We start from the raw sequence: 25,583 nt of genomic DNA on the forward strand, positions 1-25,583 counted from the left end.
GGCCGCAGACTACTGACAGGCACTGGCCACTTGACCGCTCACCTGAGGAAGATGTAGAGCACCAGGAAGTTGCCGACGACGCCGGCCGTGCCGACCACGGCCAGGTAGGCACCCATGACGAGATGGGCCCAGTCTGGAATGTCCGTCGTCATCACCCACTGGCCATCCGGCGGCAGGCTGTACGGTGTCAGGTTCAGCATCGTCATGTCTATGGCCGCACCTGTGGCGAAGGGAAGCGGCGCCCCGGTCAGACCGGCGTGGGTGGCGCATAGCTGCACACATGGGGTGTGGTACAGACAATCTGGAACACCACGGGAGGACAGTATGTATGAGACATAGTTCGTAACAATGCGGGCGACAAGTTTGGTGGGCCCGTGATAATTTTTCAGAAATAGATGGCACACGGAAATAGGTCTGCGAATTTTATGTGATCAACATTTCGCCCGTGAGAAAAGCCCTGCATGGCTTGATGGTGGGGTCTGCGTTTTTTTTTTTGATCAGCTTGACGCTCTTAAGCAAAATTTGTTGTGCCTTGATCACGGATTTCGCACCCAAAGGAAAAATATTATCAAGGCAGCGGTACCACGTCCCTGCGTGCCTCTTGGGATGTGCAAATCGCGAATGAACGAGACAGAACACCACGCGCAGCAACCTGCGTGGTGACGCAGTCATCGGGCTAGCGGTCTGGGTGGTAACTGTTGGCTGGCATGCGCGGGCACCAGCCAGACGGCCCCAGCAACAAAGGCCACCAAGTCACCGGCGTCCCACGAATGCCCGGGTCAGCAAATCACACCGTCACCGAATCTCGTGTTCGGGAAGTCTTGCGCGGTCGTCGAGGGGGCACCGCTGCCTCTAACATGACAGCGGAGCTGATGCCTGCATGTCGATGCGCTCGTTACAAACGTGTCACCGCTGAGGTATTCACAGATGGTGATTCCCTTTCACGTATGCTGGAAGCCGAGGCCCTTCCAATGCCGGGTTTAGCCTCGGCTCATGGTGACATATGATCTAAGCAAGGCCAAATTCAGATTGGAATCAATTTTCGGAATATATATATATATATATATATATATATATATATATATATATATATATAATACATTTCGTGAAAGTGTCGCATAAATCGCCACGGGCAAAAGGCTTGGTAAACTCCTCCAGTTATTCTAGCTACTGCACCTATCTTCTGAACTTCTGAACTACACCAGTTATTCTCGCAATTCCACCCAGCAAAAACGATCTGGCCGGAACAGCTTGCTGGAAGAAGTGTTCGCGTGACATTGTCGCCTCATTCGTCGACAAACATACGACATTATCCTGTGTTGTTTTATCCCCATACTCCGGCTGTGAAGAATCGCATTGTGTAGCCGCCTTCCAAGTGGATGATAACGCCCATCTGATAGGCACTGCAAGTATTAACCTCATCAGGGAATCATCTGCCGCCTTAAAACATTTGGGCATGGCTTTCAAAGATCGCAGTTCGAGTCTCTGATTATGTTCACATTTTCATTACCTGCCAGATGAACGACGCGTCTGTCTGCAAAGCGGTTGCATAATGCGGTCGTTCACGGCCGCAGTATGGACATAAAACAACACACGATATATGAGCTTTCAGGCCATAGATCTAAACCACCGTAAGTCCCACATTACCCTGACCTTGGCCTGAGGCTCCGGCAGCGCCAAGCATGCCGGAAAACGCTATTGTGGCACGTGATTTAATTCGGCCGGGACCCCCTGACCTCACCATGGCGACGGCCTCCCGGGTGACGAAGCGAGAGGTATATGAAGCAGAATGGGAAATCCGGTCAGATCCTCAGCAGAAGCTCGGTATCCGACGGATCAACCAAGATGTGAGGCGAAGGGTGTCAGAGACCGGAGGCAGTCTCTCTGTGTGTATGCCTGGCGGCGAACAAAGGCATCAAATCGCAGATCTACTGGGGGAGGGAGCGAGGTTCGCAGAACTAGATATCTTTTAAACTTATTGCTTTTAGTTTCCATCAGAAGGCGCCGCCAGCAGTGAGAGGAAAATGACGGGTCCTTCGCAGTGTTCGACCGTTAGACGACATATTTCAGTTTTTCTTTTCTTTTTGGAGCGTGCAGAAAGCGTCACATAACTAGAGGTGTGCAGGTTTGACGACGTCGGATACTAACGAACCTCAGGCATGTAAGCGCCACGGATCACAGTTGTGTCAGGAAGCTCATGGTTTACTTGTTTGCGCCTGAAGCCTTCGTGGCACTTGGTTCGCGTGCGCCGGTGCATGGCACGCGAATGAGTTCCTGTCGCGTTCAGAAGTGTCAGGCACGCCACCAGACCCGAGCAGATATGGACACGGATTTATTCACCAGGCGGACAGTTCAACGTCCATAGAATCTCAATTTCTCGACTCATGGCCGCGTGTGCACTATTGGTCGGTGTGTGACCGAGCGTGACCAGGCGGGGGCAGGTCCGCCGTGGCAGGCCCGCCGACACTGCTGCCCCTTCGTGGCGGCTGGGCCCGCCCGGCCGGTGCCGCCGGTAAACAGCCGCCCCTTCCCCTCCCTCCCCTCTTCGCATACCGCCGTTGCTACCGAGCTGCCAGAAACTCGAGCCTCGGGCCTCAGTACGCCCAGCGCACGGCGGCGCGTCTAGGCCCCCCTCCCCCCTTCCTCCCACCCTGTCGCCTCGCCACCCCGGTGCATCCCTCCTCGCTCCTCTGGCCCGTCTCAGTGTGTGCCTCCTGTGCCTCGAACAGGGTGCTGCCATCGACTGCACGGTCGGGAGTCTGCGGGAGCCTCGTGCCGTGCCATCGCCCCCTCCACCCGGTCCCGTCCCGCGGCCAGTGCTGACGCACCGGCGCCAGAGGTGGCCCGATGGTGCCTTAGTTCCCCCGTATCCCGTCTCGCCGCAACCCGCCTCAGACTCGGCTCGTCAGACAGTCCGACATGCCTTCTACAGGATCGCTTGAAACCGGAGGGCTTCGGCGTCAATTGCTACAGCACCGCCCGGAGAACACCCGCCAAGCTCCTAGGCAAGTGGCTGCGCTGTGCGCCCGCGCATGCCATGGAATCTGGGGTGCATGCCCTGAGATCTAGGATGCGGTCCCCGGGATCTGGGGTGCATGTCCTGGGATCTGGGATGCATGCCCTGGGATTTGGGGTGCACGCTCTGGGATATGGGGTGCATGCCCTGGGATCTGGGGTGCATGCACCGGGATGTGGGGTGCACGCTCTGGGATATGGGGTGCACGCTCTGGGATATGGGGTGCATGCCCTGGGATCTGGGGTGCACGCTCTGGGATCTGGGGTGCACGCTCTGGGATATGGGGTGCATGCCCCGGGATCTGGGATGCATGCCCCGGGATGTGGGGTGCACGCTCTGGGATATGGGGTGCACGCTCTGGGATATGGGGTGCATGCCCTGGGATCTGGGGTGCATGCACCGGGATCTGAAGTACATGCCTTGGGATTTGGGGTGCACCGCCAGCCTCATTTTGTTGCGACCCCCGTGTTTAAGTATGGGGATTTTACGGAGACTGGATGGAACCATCAGTTGTGTTAAGATATGCAACAAATTGAAAACATTTACAGAATTGTCGCATTCTGGAGGCAGTGCAGCATGTTGACGTCAGCCGTCTGTCTTGTTAGGGTGCTGGTGCACCACTGGTGTTTGGTCTGGCTGCGAGTCTAGCCCGCATCGACCGGTCTACAGCCGTCTGTCTTGTTAGGGTGCTGGTGCACCACTGGTGTTTGGCCTGGCTGCGAGTCTAGCCTGCATCGACCGGTCTACAGCCGTCCATCATAGCGGCCATGGACGAGGCGATAACGCTTATCTCCTGCGTGAGCTCCGGTCACCGCTCTCGCCAAGGTCGAGTTCCAGTACGCGCCCAGGATCACCGGCCCAACAGCCCAGCGGTGGCTGCTGTAAATCCAGTGGGTCGGCTCGTGTTACGGCGACGTCCGGTTACCATCTGGGCTGCGCCTCCCCCCCCCCCCCCCCCCCCCACACACTCACTGCATAGTCATGGGGCTGTCAGACGTGGCGCTGAAGAACTTCGCGGGCTGCGTAACCCACCTGGTAGAGGTATACGATGGAATGGGCAACGCGCTGGTTTGGGTGCAAACCTGGAAAGGCTACGAGTCTGGGTATGCTTACGACCAAGCCGTTTAAGAAACATTGGGTGCATACTTCAAAAACTCACCTCAAATTCTTGCGTTTCTCTAGCAATAACTAGCTTCTTTTCACACTACTTTTGCAACTATGTACGCAAAAGAGCAAGTTTAGGTGAACACTTAAAGGGAATGTCCATACTTGAGGATCATCTTGAAGCGAGCATCAAATATGATGAACTAAGCTCACTTGCAACAGCTGGCAAAGGTGAAAAATGCTACTCTTGACAACACAATTTCTTTGTTGAGTAAACATGCTCTCCAGAATGTCATTGTTTGATTACGGCATGGTTCATTGCATGGCAGTAATTGAGAGCCAATCAACGGCCGTGATTTCTGGAGATCGCGCTCAGCAACGCCAGACATGAGTGCCTCGACAATTATGTTTGTCTTGGCCTTGATTGCCGGATGACGCATGGAACGGCAGGATTTGAATGACGTTATTATGGCGTCATGGATGCTTGGGTGACCTTGAAGTAGGCTCCCCGAAAAAGTCTGCACATCTTCGTGGTCATGTAGCTTAGGAATTAGAAGGGTTTCAGTCACAAGAAGGGCAGGGGAAGGAGGCAGGGCAAACAATTACGCCGAGCTATCTTTAAAATGGCTAATTCAGTTCAAACTCCATGCAAATATGGAACACTCTCTTAAACTGACACTATCCCATAATTTCTAACTAAACAGCTGCAAACATACACACGATTGAGCAACAGGTGGGCACAGCTGACCAGGAATGGGCAGTGGGTGGGCATGGGCGCAGCACATGGGTAGCGGTCGAGTTGGTTAAAGGGCCTCCTACCTGTGGGGGCCTCTGGTGCTCGAATTACACGACCTCACGCATGCCCCATCTGACGTCACCTGACCCTCACACGAACCCCGCCAACCACAACCTACTCGATGTTTTTTATCGTCCCCGCAGCAAACCGTCGCCTGCCAGCGCGCGTGCGAGGGCTTCATTGGCGACGGTCCGGCTCCTGAGCCAGGGAGGCGCGCGTGGCTCAACACGGGCCACCGACGGTCGGCCCGGGAGTTCAACCAGTGAAGCCCACACATGGCAGAAAGGACGAAAGTGAGGGGTGACTGAACTTGGCTGCCGTGACGTGGAGCGGACCGTTTGCTGCCTCGCGGCACAAGCTTGCTCACGATCACGAGGACTATTCAACAGTACTCAGACCCATAAGTTCAGTCAATTCAGTTTTGATTACGGACCAGTTCACAGATAGGGCCAGTCTTAGCGTTAACTAACCGGAATTTGGGGGTGTCGTATATAAACACAAACACACACACACACACACACACACACACACACACGCACGCACACACACACGCACGCACGCACGCACGCACGCACGCACGCACGCACGCACGAACACACGCACACACACACACACACACACACACACACACACACATATATATATATATATATATATATATATATATATATATATATATATATATATATATATAAATTCCGAGTATGCCGATCATGAATGGTGGTACCGGTGTCCGACCCCATAGCTGCGATCAACCGATCAGTCTCGATCCATCTCGATCTGTGATCAATCAATCTAGTTGATCCCGTTGACTCAATTGGTTAGAGCGCCTGCCTTCCGGTCCACCCACACGTGGCCTGGTGGGTTTGAGCCGCCTTAAGCGCTCGCTATTTGTCCTTGACATGTATGGCCTGCGGCCGGTGGCAGCGGCCGCATTTATGGTCAGGTGACGTCAGAGGGCAGGACGGACCCTGCCGGGCATTGCGGTACATTAAACTCGCCACCAAATTTTGCCCGTTGACCTGGATTTATTTGATTGGATGGTGGAAGTCAGGGTTCACACAACAAGCACCGCTTAGTGGGAGCTCTGATCTCAGAAATCTATCCATTCAATATATTCGGATAAAATGCCTAAAACAATAACAAAAAACGGAAAGCGAACACTGTTGCCACTTCGGAGACCTCAAATATAACACGCTTCGGTCCAAACCGAGACAGATTGGGCCATGCCAACTACATTGACGCACAGTCAGGTGCAGTCACCAACATCACTTGCAAATCACCAGTTTTTCCAACACTTTCGTCACGTTTACCCTGAAGCTAACGGCTCCAAGTCATCCACCTTCTCTATCTATTACGAGGCTGTGGTGATCTCCAGGCCAGCCAACATCCCAGCAGCATCATTTTTAAATGTAAGCACAGATGCTAAACATCAGTACATCTTCGCCTGCTGATTAACAAAACTGAAACCATTGGCGCAAGCGGCGCCTGTTCGGTTAAGGCTTTTATCTGGGAAACGATGGGAAGTGCATTATAAAGATTGCCTGGAATTATACCAGGAGTTATGGAGGGTATAAAGGCACCGTTTTTCACAGGCCACGTCGGCACGAAGCATGATTGATAATGTAGTCCACCAGCCAAGACCCGTCGTGTCTGTTTTTGGCGCTCACGTTGATCTCTCAGCAGTATACGAACTGTCGTCGTGTTCGCCGGGAGGTGACGCTAGCGAGCTAAGCTCCGCGGCGGCCAATCACATGCGTGCGATGCGCTGGCCCTGTCGGCCTGTCATTGTACTAAGGCCTGGCGTAAGAGCCTGCTGCTCGTGACCCGTAAACGTAGGCAGAAAACAAACCTTTGACGAACGCCTCACCCAATAGCTCCTGAGCGTGCTTTAGTGCGCCACTGTGGGAGAAAACATGCAATATTTAAGTAACCGGGTCCACCGACAAATGTTCAGTAGGTAATATATAAACATAAGATGTTTATTGCACATTTCCATGGTATTTGCCCTGTTGCCAACTGTAAGCTCTTCCCTCACTAACTTGGCTACCGAGTTTTCGGTTCGACATCGGATAAGTACTACGTGGCAAATCTAAGTGGTACTGCTTTGTGGCAGTGAAAGTGGCACGTCTTCAACTATAAAGCCAACTTTTGCAGGATGCTGCGACAAGAACGAACAGTGCCAGTTTTTATTCATCAGTTACTCAGACAAAATCTGGCACAACGAAAAGTATTGTAATAACCAGGAGATGCCACGACTCTATTTCTATACAGCTACATCTCATTTTTTTTGAAAGGCCTCAGATCAAGCAGCAGTGCACACCCAAAGATCACAAATCTAGCCTATCCGCTCCCCTTTGGCCCGCCCAGGGTTCCACGAGCACTGGTTCAAAAACCTAATTTGACTGGCTTTGTTTGAGGCTTTCGTGCCAGCATTGCCTGCGCCCAGTGAATAGATCTGTCGTTCCATGCATCGGGAGAAACTTGTCCCGACTATTCCACCTGTCAAGAGTCTTTATCTGTACATGCATTCCTCAGGGTGGAAAGGAGTACAGCAAATGTCTTTTTTCCAGAACTCCCGCAAATTTGGACAGAATTTCCGCGAAGTTGCTCATTGTGAAGTGTAATATCAGAGGAGGTGCGAGGGGGGCGTGACATGACTGCCGTGCCACGCCCTGGTTACGTCCTTGACTGCATTACCAAGCAACTGAATACCTTCCACAGCAAGCAGAAACTCCGCAGCGAACGCCGCGGCAAGTCTTCAGCTTCATACGTCACGCTCCGCAGACTGCTCGTTCGCCTCCCGTCGCCCTATCAGCGGCTTCGCACGAGCGGAGAGCATGCATAGACCCGGGAAGGCAATGAGCCCTGAACGCCCCACCCCCCCCCCCCCCCCCTCACCTGTTGCATCACAAGCGTCTCAATCTCCCGCGCACTCAGGCGAGAGCGCTACGCGCCCGGCCGGACCCGGCCATACGAACGGCTCTGGCCGCCCGCCGCAGCCGAGCGCGGAGAAGCAGAAGACCGACAGAACGGATCGCCGGCGTGCCTGCGCGTGCGCGGGCCTGTTGTGAAACAACTCTCCAGGAGCGGAGCGCCGCCGTGCCCGCCGATGCCTCGCTCTGACGGGCCATTTGCATGCCCTGCGAGCGATGCCATTCGAGGCCTTCAATCGCGGTGAGGCGCGCGATGAAGCTAATCCTGCCTCTGTGATCGCGCAAACGTGAATTTGCTGGCCGTGGTGAAACATCCACACATGCGCGCGTTGTGCGGTCATCGCAGCCGAGTTTGACAGTCACGTGAGCTACATACAGTTAAAAAGCCTCGCCCTCACCCTCGCCCTTGCCGTTGCCCTCGCCCCCACCCCGCTCTCGGCCTCATTCTCGTCCTCGTCCTCACCCTCGTCCTCGTCCTTGTCCTCGTCCTCGTCATCGTCATCGTCATCGCTCCGTGTTGTGTATGTTGTACGTTGTAATGTGTATATATGTGTATATTTTGCTGTTACCGATATTTCTGGTAGTACACTACACCACGCATACCCAGTGAACCCAAGTCAAATATGAGCCAAGGAATAGATGCATGGCACGATGTGAACAACTGCAGCATTTTTTGTGTCTTCGCTCTGGGGAAGGGGAGGGATCGGAAGAAACCGTATCCAAGGGAGCCATCTGGGTGTGGCAACGCCGCCCGGACGATGGGAAAAACCGACATTTTCACTCTCTTGGCTTCGGAAACACGGTACTGTCTGTAGACCTCGTTCTCCAAACGTAGACGCCGATCCGCCTTTAGCCGGCCCGCATGCCTTCTAGGAAATGCTGGTATTGGGGAGGGGAGAGGTCGCTCGGGTCGTAGCTATTGCCTTGACCTCGGCGGGTGGTGCCGGCGCCAGTGCGTGACCGACTGTATCCGACCTCTGACAGTGTGTGTCGTCAGTGCGTGACCGACCGTATCCGACATCTGACAGTGTGTGTCTGCTGTGCTGTTCCTTTCCGATAATTGACGTGGTGAAAGAAGAAGTAATGTAATGAGTACATATGGTAGATATGGTGGGTGTCTGCCAGTTCCGCGTGTTGTCATGTCATACACATAGGTCGAAATTATGTTCATGAAGGGCCGCACCCGAATTGCATGCATGTGGCAGCTGCAGATTTGGAACAGGCATGTTTCCTTACCTTATTTTGTGAGGGTGTCCTGCCCCCCCCCCCCCCCCAAACACAATCACAATGTGGATATGTGCCAGTAAATGCTGACTTGCTTCCCTCCCCCCCCCCCCCGATATTGGTGTTGAAATGTAACCAAAAATTAAGGTGAAAGCTTGTGAGAAAGAAAAACGAAAGAAAGAAAAAGAGGCCAAATACAAAAATAAAACGACATTTGGTTAAAGTAAAGTGTTCCAAACCCAATGAGAAGCACACATTGAGGGGCGTGAGGTGGGCAAATCCTCAGTGCAACTTACCAACACTCAAATTGGCACCCCTGATTTGGAGAGCACGGAACCTTACCATTTCACGCAGGCTGAATGGCGCCAGGAAATTCAGCCAATTTTGACATCACGTGACCTCCGGTATACAGGGCAGGATGATAAGCTTCTTTAGTTAACAGATGTGACATGTGACATGTGACATATAACAGGATGGGGCATAACGTGACATGGTGCTAATTGTGTCCATTATCTTCTTTTGCCATTTTTGTCAATGGAAGGGTCAAACGTGACCATGCAACAGTCGCTGAATTAATATAATTGCTGCATGACCTATTTTGCAGGCGGGGATATCCCTGTAGGTAATGTTAGAATGCCATGCTTGCATATGTGTGATACTAACATGCAACATAGACGCCGCATATTCCTTTATTGAAACACAGCAGGACTCTCAGCTCCAGCGTGGATAAGCCTTGAGAACATCATGACAAGCCACTTATTACGCATCGCTCAACAGACTGTGGTCTTAGCCATGCCATTCTTAACTGAATTACTGACTTAACTCAACTTAACTTAACTTAACTGAATCACTGAGCAGTAACTGAGTCATTGTATGATCAATTATGTCGCAGAATGCTTGCAGTGAACTATGATGTGTAAACTAAGACATGATGTGGGTGGGCTTAGACCGTGATATGTTAGTTCAACCTAGATGCACGTGAAATTACTTCAAAACAATGCGACTGATCAGCCCCAGCCCGCTGGCCTCCCGCCAGACCACTAAACTTAGATCGCTCTGCGACTGATAAACGTGATTACACTTAATCGCCACAATCACACCAAAGATTTCGCTAGCTCAGCACTGTCATTCTTTATATAGCATTCAAAATTTGGTCTAATCTTCATTCTGGTATATATATATATATATATATATATATATATATATATATATATATATATATATATATAATATGTTGATGCCTGCTATGCAAGCCTTCGGAGTACCCAGTGTTCTGTGGCCCTGAGTTGCTACCACTCAGGACTCCAAACTCTGAGGTGAGCGCCATAAAATATCTGTTTTATCTCATTTGCGTCATGTGTCCGATGAATGCGAAAAAGGCAAGACCTGTATGCTTAAGTGGTGCTGCTGAGCATGACACTTAAGCGACGACTTCTGTCGATCAAAACAGTGGTTTGTTGGGACACCGCACAAATGTCTATGACTCGGCTCGTGTGCGGCGCCCAACCCGGCGCAAAGACAGGGTGTTCTTTCGCCCGAGAGTGTTTTCCCCCTAAAGTAAAAAACAACCTTGTCGGGCGCCAGGAACACTGCCATTCCTAATGCTAATCCATCTACTGCTATTCCATTGCTGCTGCTACATTCCTTCGCTACTGCCATTCCTAGCGCTGAATGGCAATACCCTGGGTGTCCCAACTCCATAATAACCCCGTTTGTATCGCAATCAGAGGCGCAAAAGGTAGGTTGTGTAACAATTTGCGACGCGCGAGGCCGCTATATATAGGTGTTGTCATGCGATGCGGCCCGGAAGCTGGAACCTGCCACGCAGAGAGTTGGGCAGAAGATATCGATGCAGAATGAGATGTTCGTGACCTTAGATGATGTCGCAGCGGGTTTCAAACTCCTAACTGCGTTTTTCCAGGAACGGTTGATAGCGTGTCGTTGCTGGAAAGGAGGTAGCCGCGAGTCCGTCCCCCACATATCTACGTTGAATCCTGGTGGTGGTTGCTCCCCGTGAGCAGGGTTTTGCCCTAAGGCCGGATCCCACCTGCCACTGGCTTTCCGTGCACTAAGCGACAGTCGGCTGTGGTACAGGATCACACTCAGCACAAGGCATGCTGAGAAGAGAAGTTCTTGACAAAACGCCGCTGAACAGCAATGCCTCTGTCGGTGCTGGCAACGCATCACCGAGCCCGGTAGTCCTGTAAGCTCGGTTCGTGTGATTTCTTTATCTGGTCGTAGTCGCCCTGATTGGCATGCGCTTATGCTCCTTTGAAACAGATTTTTCATTGACGTTCAAAGTAGCGGTAGGTACAAGGGACATTCAAGGCTCGCCATGCCTGAAGGAGGCACCGGGCTCAAAGCCCAGGACACGACGAGAGCGTCTTTATGGTGCAAACCGGACGCGGCGCTAGGAGCGTTGACACTCCGCGTCGCTGCCGTCACTGAATATAGAGGGTTAACAAACACGGAATTGTCCTTCATGCCCAGCAAAACCCGGCAGATATTGCATGAAAGGATGACCAAAAGTGTATTGTTGCGCATATCATACAGTGAGTGGGTGTTCTCTCACTTCGTGATCCCTTTCCGGTAAAGCGCATGCTTGCCTCGCACCAAGCGCGCGACTACTGCCAAAATACGGCAGGTCTATTACCGTCTGAAGTTTACAGATAGCTGCAGACTTCTTCGCCGATTTCGTTAGCCGCTACGCCGCCGTCGGGGTTATTATGTATTCCAAGAAGGCAGCCTGAGCAAAGGCTGGTGGCTCGCAGCATCATTTCCATGATTGACGGTTGTTCCAACACCTCACAGCGTTCAGCACCGCGGCGCTAACCTCGCGCCGGCGTCCACCCAAGCCACGGGGTTCCTAGTTTGTTTTTGGCGAGCATGGAGGCGGAGCGGCGGTCCAGTGCGGGAGGTCCGGCCCAACCTCCTACCGAGCGTGTCTGACGCCTCTCGATCATGTCTGGTTGACACCCACAAGGCCGGCATTACGAGGGGCCTGAATATTTTAAATCGGTGGTGTCAAGCATGGGTGATGCGTTTATCCGGCGCCGGAGATAAGTCTTGAGGACAAGGCAAGGGACTTGCAACGTGCATGCGGGGATGCAAGGTCCAGCAGGCAGCGGTCCCTGCGGGGGTAGACTGCGCCAGCGAACACCGTGACGTCACAGTCAAAGCAAGCTGTGGTATCAACGTCCTAGAGCTGGGTTCGGAAACGAAAATGAACAAAAATCATCATTGATGCGCTTCCGGCACTAACCCGTGATTGCGTGATTGCGTATCAAAGGCGTATTTTGTGATTGCAATGCTTGCATGGTTCAAGCCAACTATAGATTCGCTCTATCCTATCAAAATTATTTCTAACATATACCAAAGATTCCAGCAAGCTCTCACATTCATCAGATACTTTTGTCCGCAATCAGTTTGCTCTTTGCACCCTAATTATCTTACAATGCTAGCTTTAACGTGTACCCATTGGGATGTCAATATCCGGCAGCGGCTCACGAATACATCACGACGGTATGTGCGATGTTGCGAGCCAGAGCATGCAACAAGCACAATAGGTTGTTCTGTTGCTACGGTTCAAAAGCTTTTCCTTACTGGAATATCTGCATTGTTCTGGAAGAAGAATGGTGTCAGTAGACGTGCTTGGCTGATGTAACTGTTTTGGGCCGCGACACGCACGTACCGCCGAATGCTCCAGTGGCGGAGAACGGGAGCCACGGACCAAGTCCTTTTCAGGATTGTGTCCCGGCCGTTCTTAGAGCCAGAGCTCAGCTTTCAGCTCCTTAGCCACGTGGTGTGACAGCCGACGTCGGGACCTTTGTGCCGCAACGGCGGAACGGAACACTATTTCCCGCAGGCTTGACGACGTAAGACGTTCCAGTGCAGGCTCCAACACGTAGGATAATGCGGGTGCTTCATGCGATCTGACAGCACTAGACTGGGCTATTCATAATGCACGTCTCTTCTGTGCTTGGATGCAACGCATCATGCGTATATATATATATATATATATATATATATATATATATATATTTAAATCAATGCCTTGTCACTCAGAACAGAGGGCAGAGGCGGCAGCCACCAGTGGTTCATGACAGATCAGGAACTTATCAGGAGATGCAGTACGATGAACGTGGTAACAATTGAGCTGTACCTCTACCAGAAAAGGAAGAATCGTGGAGAGCAGACTCGTTCCTTGGGCCATCTCTGAGCAGTCCCACATGTACGTATACATCTGCTTCAACTGAGCCAACTGAGCAACAAGAGTTGCGAGAGACAAAGTGAACCAATGCATTGCTTGCGTTATCCCACGGTCACATGATGGCATCATACGCAGCCAAATGATCTATTCAAACTACACTACATCTAAACACTTGTTTGCACTTGCGGTGCTGTCGTACGAAATACCGCTGACGTACATCAATCATCTCTGATCTTTTTCCTAATCCAATACAAAGAAAAGGTCATAACCTATCAAATAACACGGCGCATAAAATATTCCTCGCTCAAGCGATTATACGAAGATAACAACGACAGGTACCCGTACAGTATACACATATGTATACAAAATACAAATGTGTACTAGAGCCAATTATGCGCAGAGCTGTGTCCATCTGCGCATCTATACCGATCACAGAAGCACGCCGACATGTACCAAAACACCAGTACACGTGAGCATGCTGCTGTTACCAACAACGACACCAGATATGTGATAAAATAGTTGGGCAACGCGAGCCCAGGACACAGAGGAGGGAAGGAGGAGAGTTCCCCACCGCACGAGGCATGGGGTCGCCCTCCGTCAGCTAACCGCTATCAGGCCTATCCCGAAGGTCTAGTTCCTCGAGCCGCCACCTGTTCGGTGTTCCCGAACTCGCGTCGCCAGCTTCTCCGCCGCCCGCCTCTTCCACGGGGCTGGCGGCGGCGCTCGCCGTGACGCACCGCGCAGAGAAAAACCGACTTCAGACGCGTCGCAACCGCACGTCTAACGAAAGCCAGACACAGACATAGCGGATCACGCGTCTGATGTAAACATTTTCATGTGGAGGCAGTCGTACCGCCAGGCAAACGCCGAATCAGACCTGCAAACTGCCCAAAACGCCTTCGATTGTTTGTCCATTTGAGCAGTGTTTACGTTTACCGCGGCTCAGGGCTCCGTGGATAGGTCTCCTAGTGGACAGGACCAGAAAGCCGTCTATGCATCGGCAAGGCCTAATGTATCCTCACGAATGGGCATCCGGTACTTAAGAGTCGTATTCTGAATGATACGGAGGCTGAAACGGAATCCTGGGATTCCTTATCGAACTCGTCAAAATATAACGCAAGATCATGCCAAATGGAATCTTACGTGAAGCCAGCGAGGCATGTCTGGGAGACTGATCATTGTACCCGCGTCGCGTCTCCTTTGTAACAACAGTTCTTTTGCAGATGTCATATCACCCTCAGTAACATAAGAACCCCCAGTTTAGAGCAGGTCTGAAAACGTCCGTGTATAAATGACTGCATGGCCCACTGGCATACAAGAATGACTGCAGCCTTTCAAAACCACGTGCGACAGGCTGATTATGACGCAAAAAAAACATGCGAAAACCATGCTATGCGCCGTGATTGCTCCTTTTCAGCTGCGGGGCTGCGAACGAGTAGTATTTTGTCATTACTTTACACCATGTTTAAATATTTTGTACTTATATGTATAAACTTTTAAAATGCCGACATTTTCATTATAAGGATTTATAAACCGGGCAGGTGGAAATAAACTGTACGCTTGTTTATAGGCAACTTTCGTTCATATTATGCCGTCACCAAAAGAATCTACGACTGGTGCGGCTGATCTGTGATGTTAATGCAATGGCATGGACTCAGGTGGTGGAAGCGCAGAGATCAATCTGACCCCCACAAAGAAACAAACATGTAAATTGTTTTAGTACAGCGTTTTGAGCACGTGCTTCGCAAAGCCAGGTCCATCACCAGTCACCATTTTGGCCCAGCGGATGGCTTTTCACATATGGCCGGACATTAAAACGCATCTCCCGTTCAACTTCTGAACAGTTCCACCTGCACGCCCCCCCCCCCCCTCAAAATACCTTTATTTAAGGAGAGACACATTCAAACAATGGCAGCCAATGGTGGCAGCCACGTTTTAAGGAGTGAGAATGGCACATATCTAGACGAGATCGAATGTCTATGAACCGCCTACGCTAACGGCTAAAACGTGCCATAACGTGATGGGCGCTGTACTTTGAAGTTTGTGTTAAAGTACATGTTCGTGCTGGTACATAAATATTTGAGAACGAGGCATGACAAGCAGTAAGGTTTTATATCAGGTTATGGATAAATTAGAAAAGACGAATAAATTTGTGTAGCTGATAACGCAAGACTAAACGCAGTTTTGGTACTGTTGAAGTGCCTATAACATTTAAGAAAGGTCTTAACTTCTTACTGTTTTCGACACTTCGAGCTCTTGCGCCACCATAGATGCAATCGTTATGTAGAAAAATCAAATGGAGATAACAATTATGCATTTTTGAAAGTACTGTAATAGCATCTATCGCGACAGCCCGACTTTCCTTTAACCCCTCCCTAACGAGATCATAAACGTGGGTTATTCCGAGCACACATCCAACCGTTTTTCCAAGGCAGCTAGACACACCTGGTTTTCACGAGACGCACCAAAATGGCCCTGGACGGCCTCACAGCCGCCAAAGCTAGGAAAGGTGGTGGTGAAACTCAGCCCGGCCTTACCTGGTGACAGCACTTGCAGATAAAACCCATTTAGGTGCGGTCAGTCCACTGGAGGCAGGCAGCTGCGGCCGACGGGCTTCACTGGTCGAAGGTCCTGTTCACGTCGCGTGAGTTTCGGCTAGAGCCCCGGGGGTTGAAACTCCCAAGGCTCTCCGCGAAGACCTCGTTGCTGCGATGACCGCCCCGCGTCCGGAGATTTCCGCTACACCTCCTGCCACGACGCTCGCGCCCCGCCCCACCTCACATCCATCACGGGACACCTGGAGCCGACGACTACCGCAGGCTCTCCCACGACGCTTAACAGGTTCGTCACAGCCCGGCTCCTTCGGCAGCCCCTGCCCGCGCCGTCGAGCCGGCGTCAGCGGCGTCACCGAACAAGGCCGCCACCGGCCGCCTGACGTCCAGCTCCGCCGCTCGACCGCTCCAGACTGCGGCTGCAGCGAGACTGCGGCCGGCCGGCCGCAGACGCGTGAGCAGAGGCTGGGAGAGGGCGCGCAAGGCGACGGCGGGAGACGAGAGAGCAGAGACGAGAGGAGCGCCAGGCCGAGGGACGGAGACGGAAGGAGAGCGGAAATTGAAGTGATTTGAGGCAATGCAGCGAACTAAATGGACAGATGGGAAACAGTAATGCTGGTGAATGAGCAAAGTGCGAAGGGATGAGGAACGAGAAAGGGCGAGCGGGTGAAAAGACCTCGTGAAGATGCGGGATTCAGGGAGGGGAGAAAGAGAGGGAAATGGAGAATTGGAGCATGTGAGCATTGAGCATTTCAGAGGGAAATGGAGAATTGGAAATAATTTGCCAACAAAGGAAAGGCAATGTGAAGACGGAGGGTGAATGCATGCGACGAGATGGAATAAGTCCAGTGAATGAGACCATCTTGCAAGCGTACAGGAATCAAGGAGGGTGGACCGCAACAACGGGGTGGTTGCTCCAACCCGAAAGCCAGGATAGGCGCAACGCCTGCACAACCTGTCAGTCACAAAAATCCATCGTCCATAAGGTATCATACGATTCAAAAGCCATCAATTCGGGCACCATACACAGGACCATGAGTTAACAAGCGCCCAGGTGGTCCGTTGAATACCCTTCGCTCGGACAAGGAGTCAGTTTGACGCTCCTGTAATATCAGAAACTAAGAGAGCTAAAGCCACCAAATTCACGGATTGTTTTGGCCTGTATGTGTACTCACTTGTGTCAAAATGTCTTGACCCCAGGTTTTGACCTTCTCTCAAATAAGGTCAAACAAGGTCAAACGCCAGATTGGAGTCCAATGTGTTCCAGAACAGACACTTGTTCAAAGCAAAAGGTCGGTGGGGCTCAATTAAGGTCACTAACTTTTTCAGGTCATGATGACCAAAATCCCACAAGACTACTTTGAGTTTTGCGTTTCAATAAGTGTAAAAATTACGCTAGGCAGTATGCTCCCACAAACCAAACGTTGAGCTGGGTCATTTTAGTTAGTGACCCAATATGACCTTCAAGAAGTTTATGGAAGATGCATACTGCGGTTCATGCTATCAATAAATTTCAAATGGGTACCAGAAACTACTCCACATAGCAACCATTGGATTAACAAAGCAGGTTAGTTTTGGCCTTAGTTCGACCTTCATACCTGACCCTAGGTTAATGGAGTTCGCTCTTTTGATTGCTGTGCTGCCTAAAAAACTATCCCAGAGATTTATGGCTAACACTTCGCTGCGGTTTTGAATTGAACGATGCCCCTGGGATTGTCTTCGCTGAATCCAAGGCCTGATTTTGACCTGCCTTTGGTCAGCGACCTTCCAAGACACACCTCAACTCTGGTACCAAGCGATCCGTTACTCAATTCCCTACAGGTCTGCAATTTTCGGTGCGGCTACAACACGCCGTTTTGAAACCGTTCTGCAAAAACCGCCGGAGGGTAGGGGAATTCAAATCAACATCTTCCACCCGAGCGCGAGATCAACTTGAAGGGACTGCTCCACAGTTGTATAGGGTTTTGAACTGAGATAGTAATCCTCAAGATCATTCCCTGCAATTCAGAGCGATGCTATTTTTGATATTTCGTGTTCTCATTTCTAAGTTTGACGCACCCGAGCTTGTGCAGCCTACTGCGCACTTCCAGTTTTAAAATCAGCCAGACACGTATGACGCCATGTAGGAGTCACACTGATATCCCCACCGCGTTGGCTGTGTTGTGCCCAGGCCATGGTTAGGAAATCTATGGCCACTGCAAGATTTGTTGAGATGGTTCAGCGCCAAATGTATCAACAATGAAAGAAATAGACTAACCGTCAGGTTAAGCTGCCAGTTGTATGTCTCGATCGCGAACCGTGCGTTATGATATAAAACATTCATTTATGATATAAAACAGGCATTTGGGGAACTGCTAGTTATGATGGGCGTGGGGCTGAGAAACGAATAGCTGAAGAATAGCTTCGCAACGGAAAATGGAAATGTAAGTACAAAGTTAATCATGGAAAAGTATGCTATAGCAGGACGAAAAAGGACTGAATGCACGCACGCAACGTTAAAAGCATGCATTTATACGCATAGAACATCAACATCACTCAGCGGTGCGTAGAAGCAAGGGCGAAAAAAGTATTTTATCACCGACGAAATTTGGAACCATCTAAATTGTCATCTGGAGGCAAATCTTTCAGAAGCCTTTGCAACAGAACTCTTAATGCGATAAACCACAAAAACTGACAAGTTAAGTGAAATGCGGCATTGCCACCAAACATTTTTGTTTCGGGAGTTCATATGCACTAGTGTCATTTACTGGCCATCAAACACTGGGTGATGGCAGATACTTATCTAACAAAATAATCAGATAAATGCATACTTAACATAACCACCATAGAGGCGTTTAGTTTCCTTTTCAGTTGAAGGGAGGAGGGATTGTGTCGCCTGACCTGGGATGAAGTTTCCTGTTTAAAGTTACCTTTTTTGTCAAAAATTTGTAATTATTCATAAATTTCAGGGCCGAGCCCCAAAAACCTAATTTTTAGAAACTATACCACTGCCCCTCAACTGTGAAAACAAAGCGCGTCAGATCTGGGGAGAAAACCGATTTAAGTGCATGTCGTGAGGACGTTCCGTCATTTTTTCCGCACCCTCCTCTCCTTCTCCTCCTCACCCGTAGCCATACATTTACCGATAAAATAGTTTTACAAGCACCTGGAGCCAATATCACTTTTGGTTTATGACGTCATCGCACAATCAGCTGGAAGGGTTGGCGGCATTCATTATCTTTGCATAGTCGTTACCGGTGCAGAACTCGCCCTTTCTAACATGATCCCAACTGCTCAGTGCAAAACTGATGCAATAATGATATCGACAAATCCACAGAACACTTCCGAACACCCCTAGCACCTTCACTTAGTCTTGTGTGCAATATGATGAGAACTAAAAGCGTTTGTCTCACGTCCATCCAACGATCAGCACGCTATCTCTGAAGCGAAACGGCCAAGGTGAGAGGCCTACACCAGCGATGCTCAGCCTCTTACCTCACAGCTTCTGTTTCTGCCAGCAGCAGGAAGCCCCGAATGAATCCTTGACATGTGTCGCTCCAACTTCGTCCGTTTACCTCTGCAACTACAGCTCCGGTAACCACAAACTACAATGTTCCTATATCGACAGGGCTTTTCAACGTTATTGCCTTAAACAAGCTGATGATTAGTATGCCTTATCTGGTGATACGCGAGCCCGAGGAACTGACTGGCGTTCTTCTAGCCAGTGAGCTCCTCACGACATGAACACAACCAACAGCAGCCCACAGCTCTGCACTGAACCCAGTGCACCACCACGTGGCGAGCATTCGCGCCCATCTGCCTCAAATGGTACGACGCTTTAAAACTCTGCGTAGCAAACTGATCGCATTTGTCCCGAGATGCTGCGGCCAGCTGCGAATCTCACGACTAGTAATAGGCTTAGTTATTCGGTATATTATACTGTTGAGCATATTTTTCTCACGACTAGTAAATAGCAATACTAGCAATAGCGATTCTTACAACTAGTAATAAACTTAGTTATTTGATATATTATACTGTTGAGTATAATTTCGTCACGAGTTAGCACGCATAGGTCTCACTTTTTGTCACCTACCACTTCCGGCAAATCAGAAGCTTTTTCACTCCTGCGCAAAAGTGCCATATGTGAGTCACACCGTCTGATCTGGCCAGGTTGGTAGCGACTCGGACATCATAAAAACGTTTCGCGACGCAATAAAACGATTCCGTATTAAGAAGCATATTTACTGAATAGTGATTGGTTATTTAAAGCCGTTCTTTGCACGTACCAATCCCTATAGATAAATATTAAAAGTGACGCGTGAGCTTTTTCCATCTTACGTGACGCATGTCTCAATATCCTCAAAGGTGGGGCAGTCCCCTCTCAGCAATCTACTTTGTTGAACGGTCCTGTAATTGCATATTTCTGTTATTGCGTATGCTAGGCTAATTAGAAAGGTTGTTTCTCGTGGATAGAACACCACGCTTCCTAGGAAATCATAGTCACTGAGATGACAAGAGGCAATAACCTCATCGGGTATGATGACATATCATACGTTCTCAATGCCCCTTCCCCGAAAAAAACAATGGGGTTTAGCATTTTACTTAGCATTGATCTATTGAGATGGCAAATGGCAATAGTCTCAAGCTCATAATACATAGTATTAATAATCACGTGCCGGTTACACTGGGCACTTCCCTATTCAGTCGGGACAAAGCATGCCAGCAGAAAATAAGTAATAACATTCTCCGCTCGAGAAATGATCGCAAAATGCAGGATACATTTTCGTATGAATCATATGCTTATTAGTTTGGTATGTTCGCCGTATTTATTTCGAATCTTTCCGTTTTGTACTTTGTGCTCCCTACTTATATCTCGCTTTACCCTATATCCTTTAGAGGTTTTGGAATGGTGAAACTTGGCGTTAATGCCATAAACTCCATGGTAGAGAGGATCCTGAATGCATTTATCGACGTAGCCAAGATAAATTTTAGCATCTCCTCTCGTCCAAACCTGATGGTGCTAATTCAAACTGATGCGTTTTATCGTCTTGCATTTTGGTTTGGAAATTTGCAAGTTCTTTTCAGCATGCTCTTTTATATCTTGGTTCATATAATATAACATAAATGAACATTCCATATGAATGCATGATTGAAGGTTTGGTTTCGCCCACCCGAATAGCCCGCCCAGTAGCAAGGTATGAAATAAGACTTGAACGCTGGCGAGTGGGAAAGAAAATCTTCAAATATTCCCTTAAAATCTAGACTAGGCAATTGTCACGCTTCATTGGTAACCATTTAACAACTATGCCTTCAGGAGCGAAAGCATTGACTAGGTTAGGGGAGAGAAGACCGCCTTGGTCCTGGCCACGGTAACGGAATTCTCTCCAAAAATGAGGAAATGCTCAGTGCATAGACGCGGACATCGGATGCGACAGATACCTGCGCAAATACTGTCCTACTGCTTCTTAGCATCAGGCACCGACCGTCCTCAGGGTCTATTTGCTATCCGAATGTCATGGCTTCCAGTACAGTATCCCAGTGTCGGTTTAAACACTCGTCCACCCCGGTGATCTCAGCGAAGGTCGCTTCCTCTGCGAAGGCCGCCGGGCTGTGTTGCTCTCGTCTGACGAGCTACTTCCTCCATTTCTTGGTTGATCTTCACGAACATGGAGCCTCCCAAAACGTTGCTTAAACTGCCTTCTTCTCTTGCGTCTGTTCCTCTTCGCCTTTTGACCTTATCTGCCACTTCTGTATCCCAAGACGATAGCTGATGTTGAGTATGCAATCGGAACTCCGGATACATGCGTGCAGAGGCTTAGACCCAATTACAGGTGGCTTTTGTTGACTGCAAGCTACCCGACATGCTCGAGATCTTTCATCACATATGGGGTTGCCCTGCAGCGTGGACATCGTTGCATTGAGGCAGTCTCGGCAATAACACTTGGCATCTCGACGCCGATCATGGTCTCGTGCAAAGAAAAGGTCACCCTGATGGCGAGGCGCTTGGGATGCATTGCCGGCTGAGTTGGGTCTTTGATCTACTGGATCTGCTGATCTACTGGGTCCAATGGGCTGATTCGGACCTGAAAAGTTCGGCGGTCTCGCGGCGGCACTCCGCCTTCACTGGCCTGACAGAACCTGGTGGACGACGCTGTGCGACTGTGCCACACAGAGCTATCTCCGCAAGTTAGTTGACGTGACGCAAGTGAAGCGAGCTGTACCTGACTGAACAGACGTCGAATTTTTGTCAAAGGAACATACGTTGGGCCTTTGTTGGCCTTATTGGTGTTTCGACTGACTGTGTAATAACGAAAGCCAGGCCGTTTCGTCTTTCACTTCGAGCTCATCGCGTTGCTGCATGAAGCAAGTTTATCTGCCGTGTGCCTGGTAACTGACTTTGTCGCCTTCTTTTTAGCGCCGCCGCCGTTTTCACCGAAACTTAGTGTGCGCCGGCCATGGGTGGATGAAGCTGAGAGCTGCCACGGCAAAACTTCTGTCTTCAGCCACTCCTTGTTTTATTGACAGAAATTAACAAAATCCCATAAAAATCACAGTTAAACACATGAATTTTTCCTTTACAATGGGAAACTAATGATGTTGATATGTGAAGGCAATTTTATGAAGTCACGCAGTGCTAAGGTCGTCAAGATTACAAACGACGTGGAAATATGCAACATTTCATGTGCAATTGTCATGAGTTCTGGACCAGTTTTGCGTTGTTCCTATGGGCACTGACTGGACATAAACCCTCGAAAACATAGGAGAACTCCCGTTGTCCCCGTTGAAAACCCATGTGCAGGCCACAGTAGGACACTTATTTCTAGCGAGAATGACTCGCAAAAGCCCGGCTGTCGTTTTTTGACCTGCATTTGAAAGGTCGAGGTCGAGGTCAGAAGCACACTGTGTGTAACCTTAATACTATTCATTTAAGAACATAGCTGCCTCGCCCCAAGACTGCGAACAAATTAATGCAATGCACTGGTATAACGGTGCACGGAAGGAGCAGCCCAAAAATAGCATTTGTACCCCTTACGTTTGTAAGAAATTTCAATTTCGAGCACATGCATACATATGCCGAAAAGAGCTCAAGGCATTGCCACTGCCGACATCATGCGAAACAGGCCGCATTTGCAGTCCTGGCCCATCCGGCCGGTCAAGTTCTTCGAACCTCTCGTAACAGTAAACATGACCGTTGTCGCCGTCTCACTGCCCGCACAGTTGAATGCTTTTCTTTCATCGAGCTGACCGTTCGTGTATATGTGCCACCCGACGTGAGGTAATCCACATCTGGAACGCGAGCCCGCAGCTGTGTGTGACAGGGTGACGATCATAGGAGATGCTGCTAAAAGTTGTCCTTGCTGGATGCAAAGCACGGAGCGGTGATATGTGCTATCGTTGGATCATGTGACAAGTGACAGCTGTTTGAACCCCTGGTATGGCTTGGGGACGTGCTAGCAAGCGGCTTGAGTCTCACCTTTTGGGAAATAACGGCTTAAAAGTACTTGACAACGATTAATGAAAAACCAATGTTGTGACATTCCTCAACACGCGCATGCCTCGGGGCATTGTCATGGCGGCGTCGACATGAGATTGCCAGACCCAGTCTCGATGCGGTTCCGACCCCTTTCCCCCTCCTCCGATGCGACTGCATTGGGTGCTGGTCATGTTAACACGGTCCAGCAAAAACTTGACAAAATGGAAATGTCATTGCCACTTAAGGCTTGCCTCACTCTGCGAAGAGAGCTTAAACCCACGCTCAACTAACGCCTGCCAGCGACGGCAGACAATTTATAGGTTGGAAATTGGAACAAATCTGATCATTTCCCGTAGAGGGGCTCGTGGTCCAATTTGCGAAGGCCCAGAACATCCACAGAGACTCAATGTCAGTGCGTGCTGCTACACAGTCCAAGAAAATTGGAAGGTCAGGGCGGCGGCGACGGTGCAGGTGCATCTGGCAAGGCCAAAAGAACGCGTCACACCGTGCGGGGACCTGCGGGGGTTGCCGAGGAAAACATCGCCAACTTGCTGTCCAGAGATGGAGTGGTAATGCGAAACGAATCAGTTGTCAAGGAAGATGGAGCTCATTAAAACCCATGCTGTTATTCGTACCTTCAATCGGTCCATTGCTCTGAAAAAGATCACGGGCGGTTCATAATTGTCGCGGCCGGGACTCTGTGTTTGTAGCCCAATGAGTGCTGCAAATGCCGACTTTTTGTCTCAATCAGTTGAGACATTACACTTATAAGTGCCGGAAGGGGCTGAAGTGTGCAATGTGCGAAGACCAGCCATGACGCAAAAGAACGTGCGCCAGACACAACGAAAGGCGCCAACTGCGGACAGCAGCATTGGGCGACATACCGCTGCTGCTCCACTTTTCTGAGAAAGATCCCCTCATCCTCAAAGCGAAGGGCAGTTTGTCCTTCCGTGAGACAGAGCCGATCAAAACATGCCGCGAAGCCCGCAGGACACCGTCCTACTCAGGCCTGAGAGGCCCCGTCCTACTCAGCCCCATGACACCTGAGGCCTGAGAGGCCACTTCCTTCTTAGCCCCAGAGACCTGAGGCCTGAGAGGTCCCGTCCTTCTTAGCCCCAGAGACCTGAGGCCTGAGAGGTCCCGTCCTTCTGAGCCTCAGAGACCTGAGGCCTGAGAGGCCCCGTCCTTCTGAGCCTCAGAGACCTGAGGCCTGAGAGGTCCCGTCCTTCTGAGCCTCAGAGACCTGAGGCCTGAGAGGCCCCGTCCTTCTGAGCCTCAGAGACCTGAGGCCTGAGAGGTCCCGTCCTTCTGAGCCTCAGAGACCGGAGGCCTGAGAGGTCCCGTCCTTCTGAGCCTCAGAGACCGGAGGCCTGAGAGGTCCCGTCCTTCTGAGCCTCAGAGACCTGAGGCCTGAGAGGCCCCGTCCTTCTGAGCCTCAGAGACCTGAGGCCCCGACGCCCCTGCAGCCCTGGGGCACACATTCTGGCTGCTCACCCCGGGCACCGCTCCCAGCGTGCGGGCTCGAGTCCCCTCCCCGAACGTCACCTCCGCCCTCGTGGTGGGGATGGCCTGCGGCGCCGGTGCAGGCCGCGAGGTACTTTTGCCCGGAGCTACCTTGCCGGACCTGCTAAGGCCAAGGTCTTTGGCTGGATGCAAAGAGAACACAACTCACATCAAGCAGGTAACTGATGGGTGAGAGAGCTGCCTTTCGTCCCTGGTTGTAGAGGCCAGTCTATTCATTCTTTGAGATGCATTTGTCAGAGGTATGGGTGAAATACTATCTGTGAGGATGCAACAATCTTGGTTCCGGTAGACACCTGGGCACGGATCGATAGGCGTGGCGCACTTAAATTGAAGCTGGTGTTAGACTAATAGTTTTGGATGACGGATTAAGTAAACAGAAACTGAAGTGCTGCCATGCAGTGCAACGTTTTCATATTTTTCAGGCGGAGCCTTGGGCCGCAAAGCTGTGTGGTGTTCTCTCTACAAGCATGACATGCTCCCGTCGTTTTTCGACTCTGAAGGAAAATGCCACCCCCCAGGGTTAAATAGGATTCTGGACAAGATGGGGAGAAATGGCAACTATGCTTTGATAGGATATGCTATTAGATTTCCGACAGTTGAGTTGTCCTGGAAGGAATGAGAGATCCGGTTTTCCATAGCAGCATATATGGGTGCCGCTCATTCATATCAATTTGTCATTGTGATCTGCTGATCACAAAAATTGCGGAATATCTGGCTGAGCAATGTACCAGGCAGCCTGTTGGTGCATTGTTTGACATTAAAAACACT

The 25,583-nt window shown here is 50.4% G+C and overlaps 1 protein-coding gene across 1 annotated transcript in view; it reads right to left on the reverse strand.

Annotated features, from left to right (window-relative positions):
* LOC119110141 (melanopsin) overlaps positions 1-16,227 on the reverse strand; it is a gene marked incomplete at its 3' end in the record, with an annotated part of 138,921 nt that extends 122,694 nt beyond the window's left edge. Inside the window, exons 1-2 of the mRNA XM_037233912.1 lie at positions 15,824-16,227; positions 43-220 (exon numbers count right to left, since the gene is read on the reverse strand). Coding sequence (XP_037089807.1) covers positions 43-206 — 164 coding nt within the window. The remainder of the gene's footprint in view (positions 1-42; positions 221-15,823) is intronic.
* Positions 16,228-25,583: the final 9,356 nt, after the last annotated feature.

This window comes from Pollicipes pollicipes, unplaced genomic scaffold (genome assembly GCF_011947565.3).
Source record: "Pollicipes pollicipes isolate AB1234 unplaced genomic scaffold, Ppol_2.1 Scaffold_1600;HRSCAF=1878_pilon_pilon_pilon, whole genome shotgun sequence".
Classification (NCBI taxonomy): domain Eukaryota; kingdom Metazoa; phylum Arthropoda; class Thecostraca; order Pollicipedomorpha; family Pollicipedidae; genus Pollicipes; species Pollicipes pollicipes.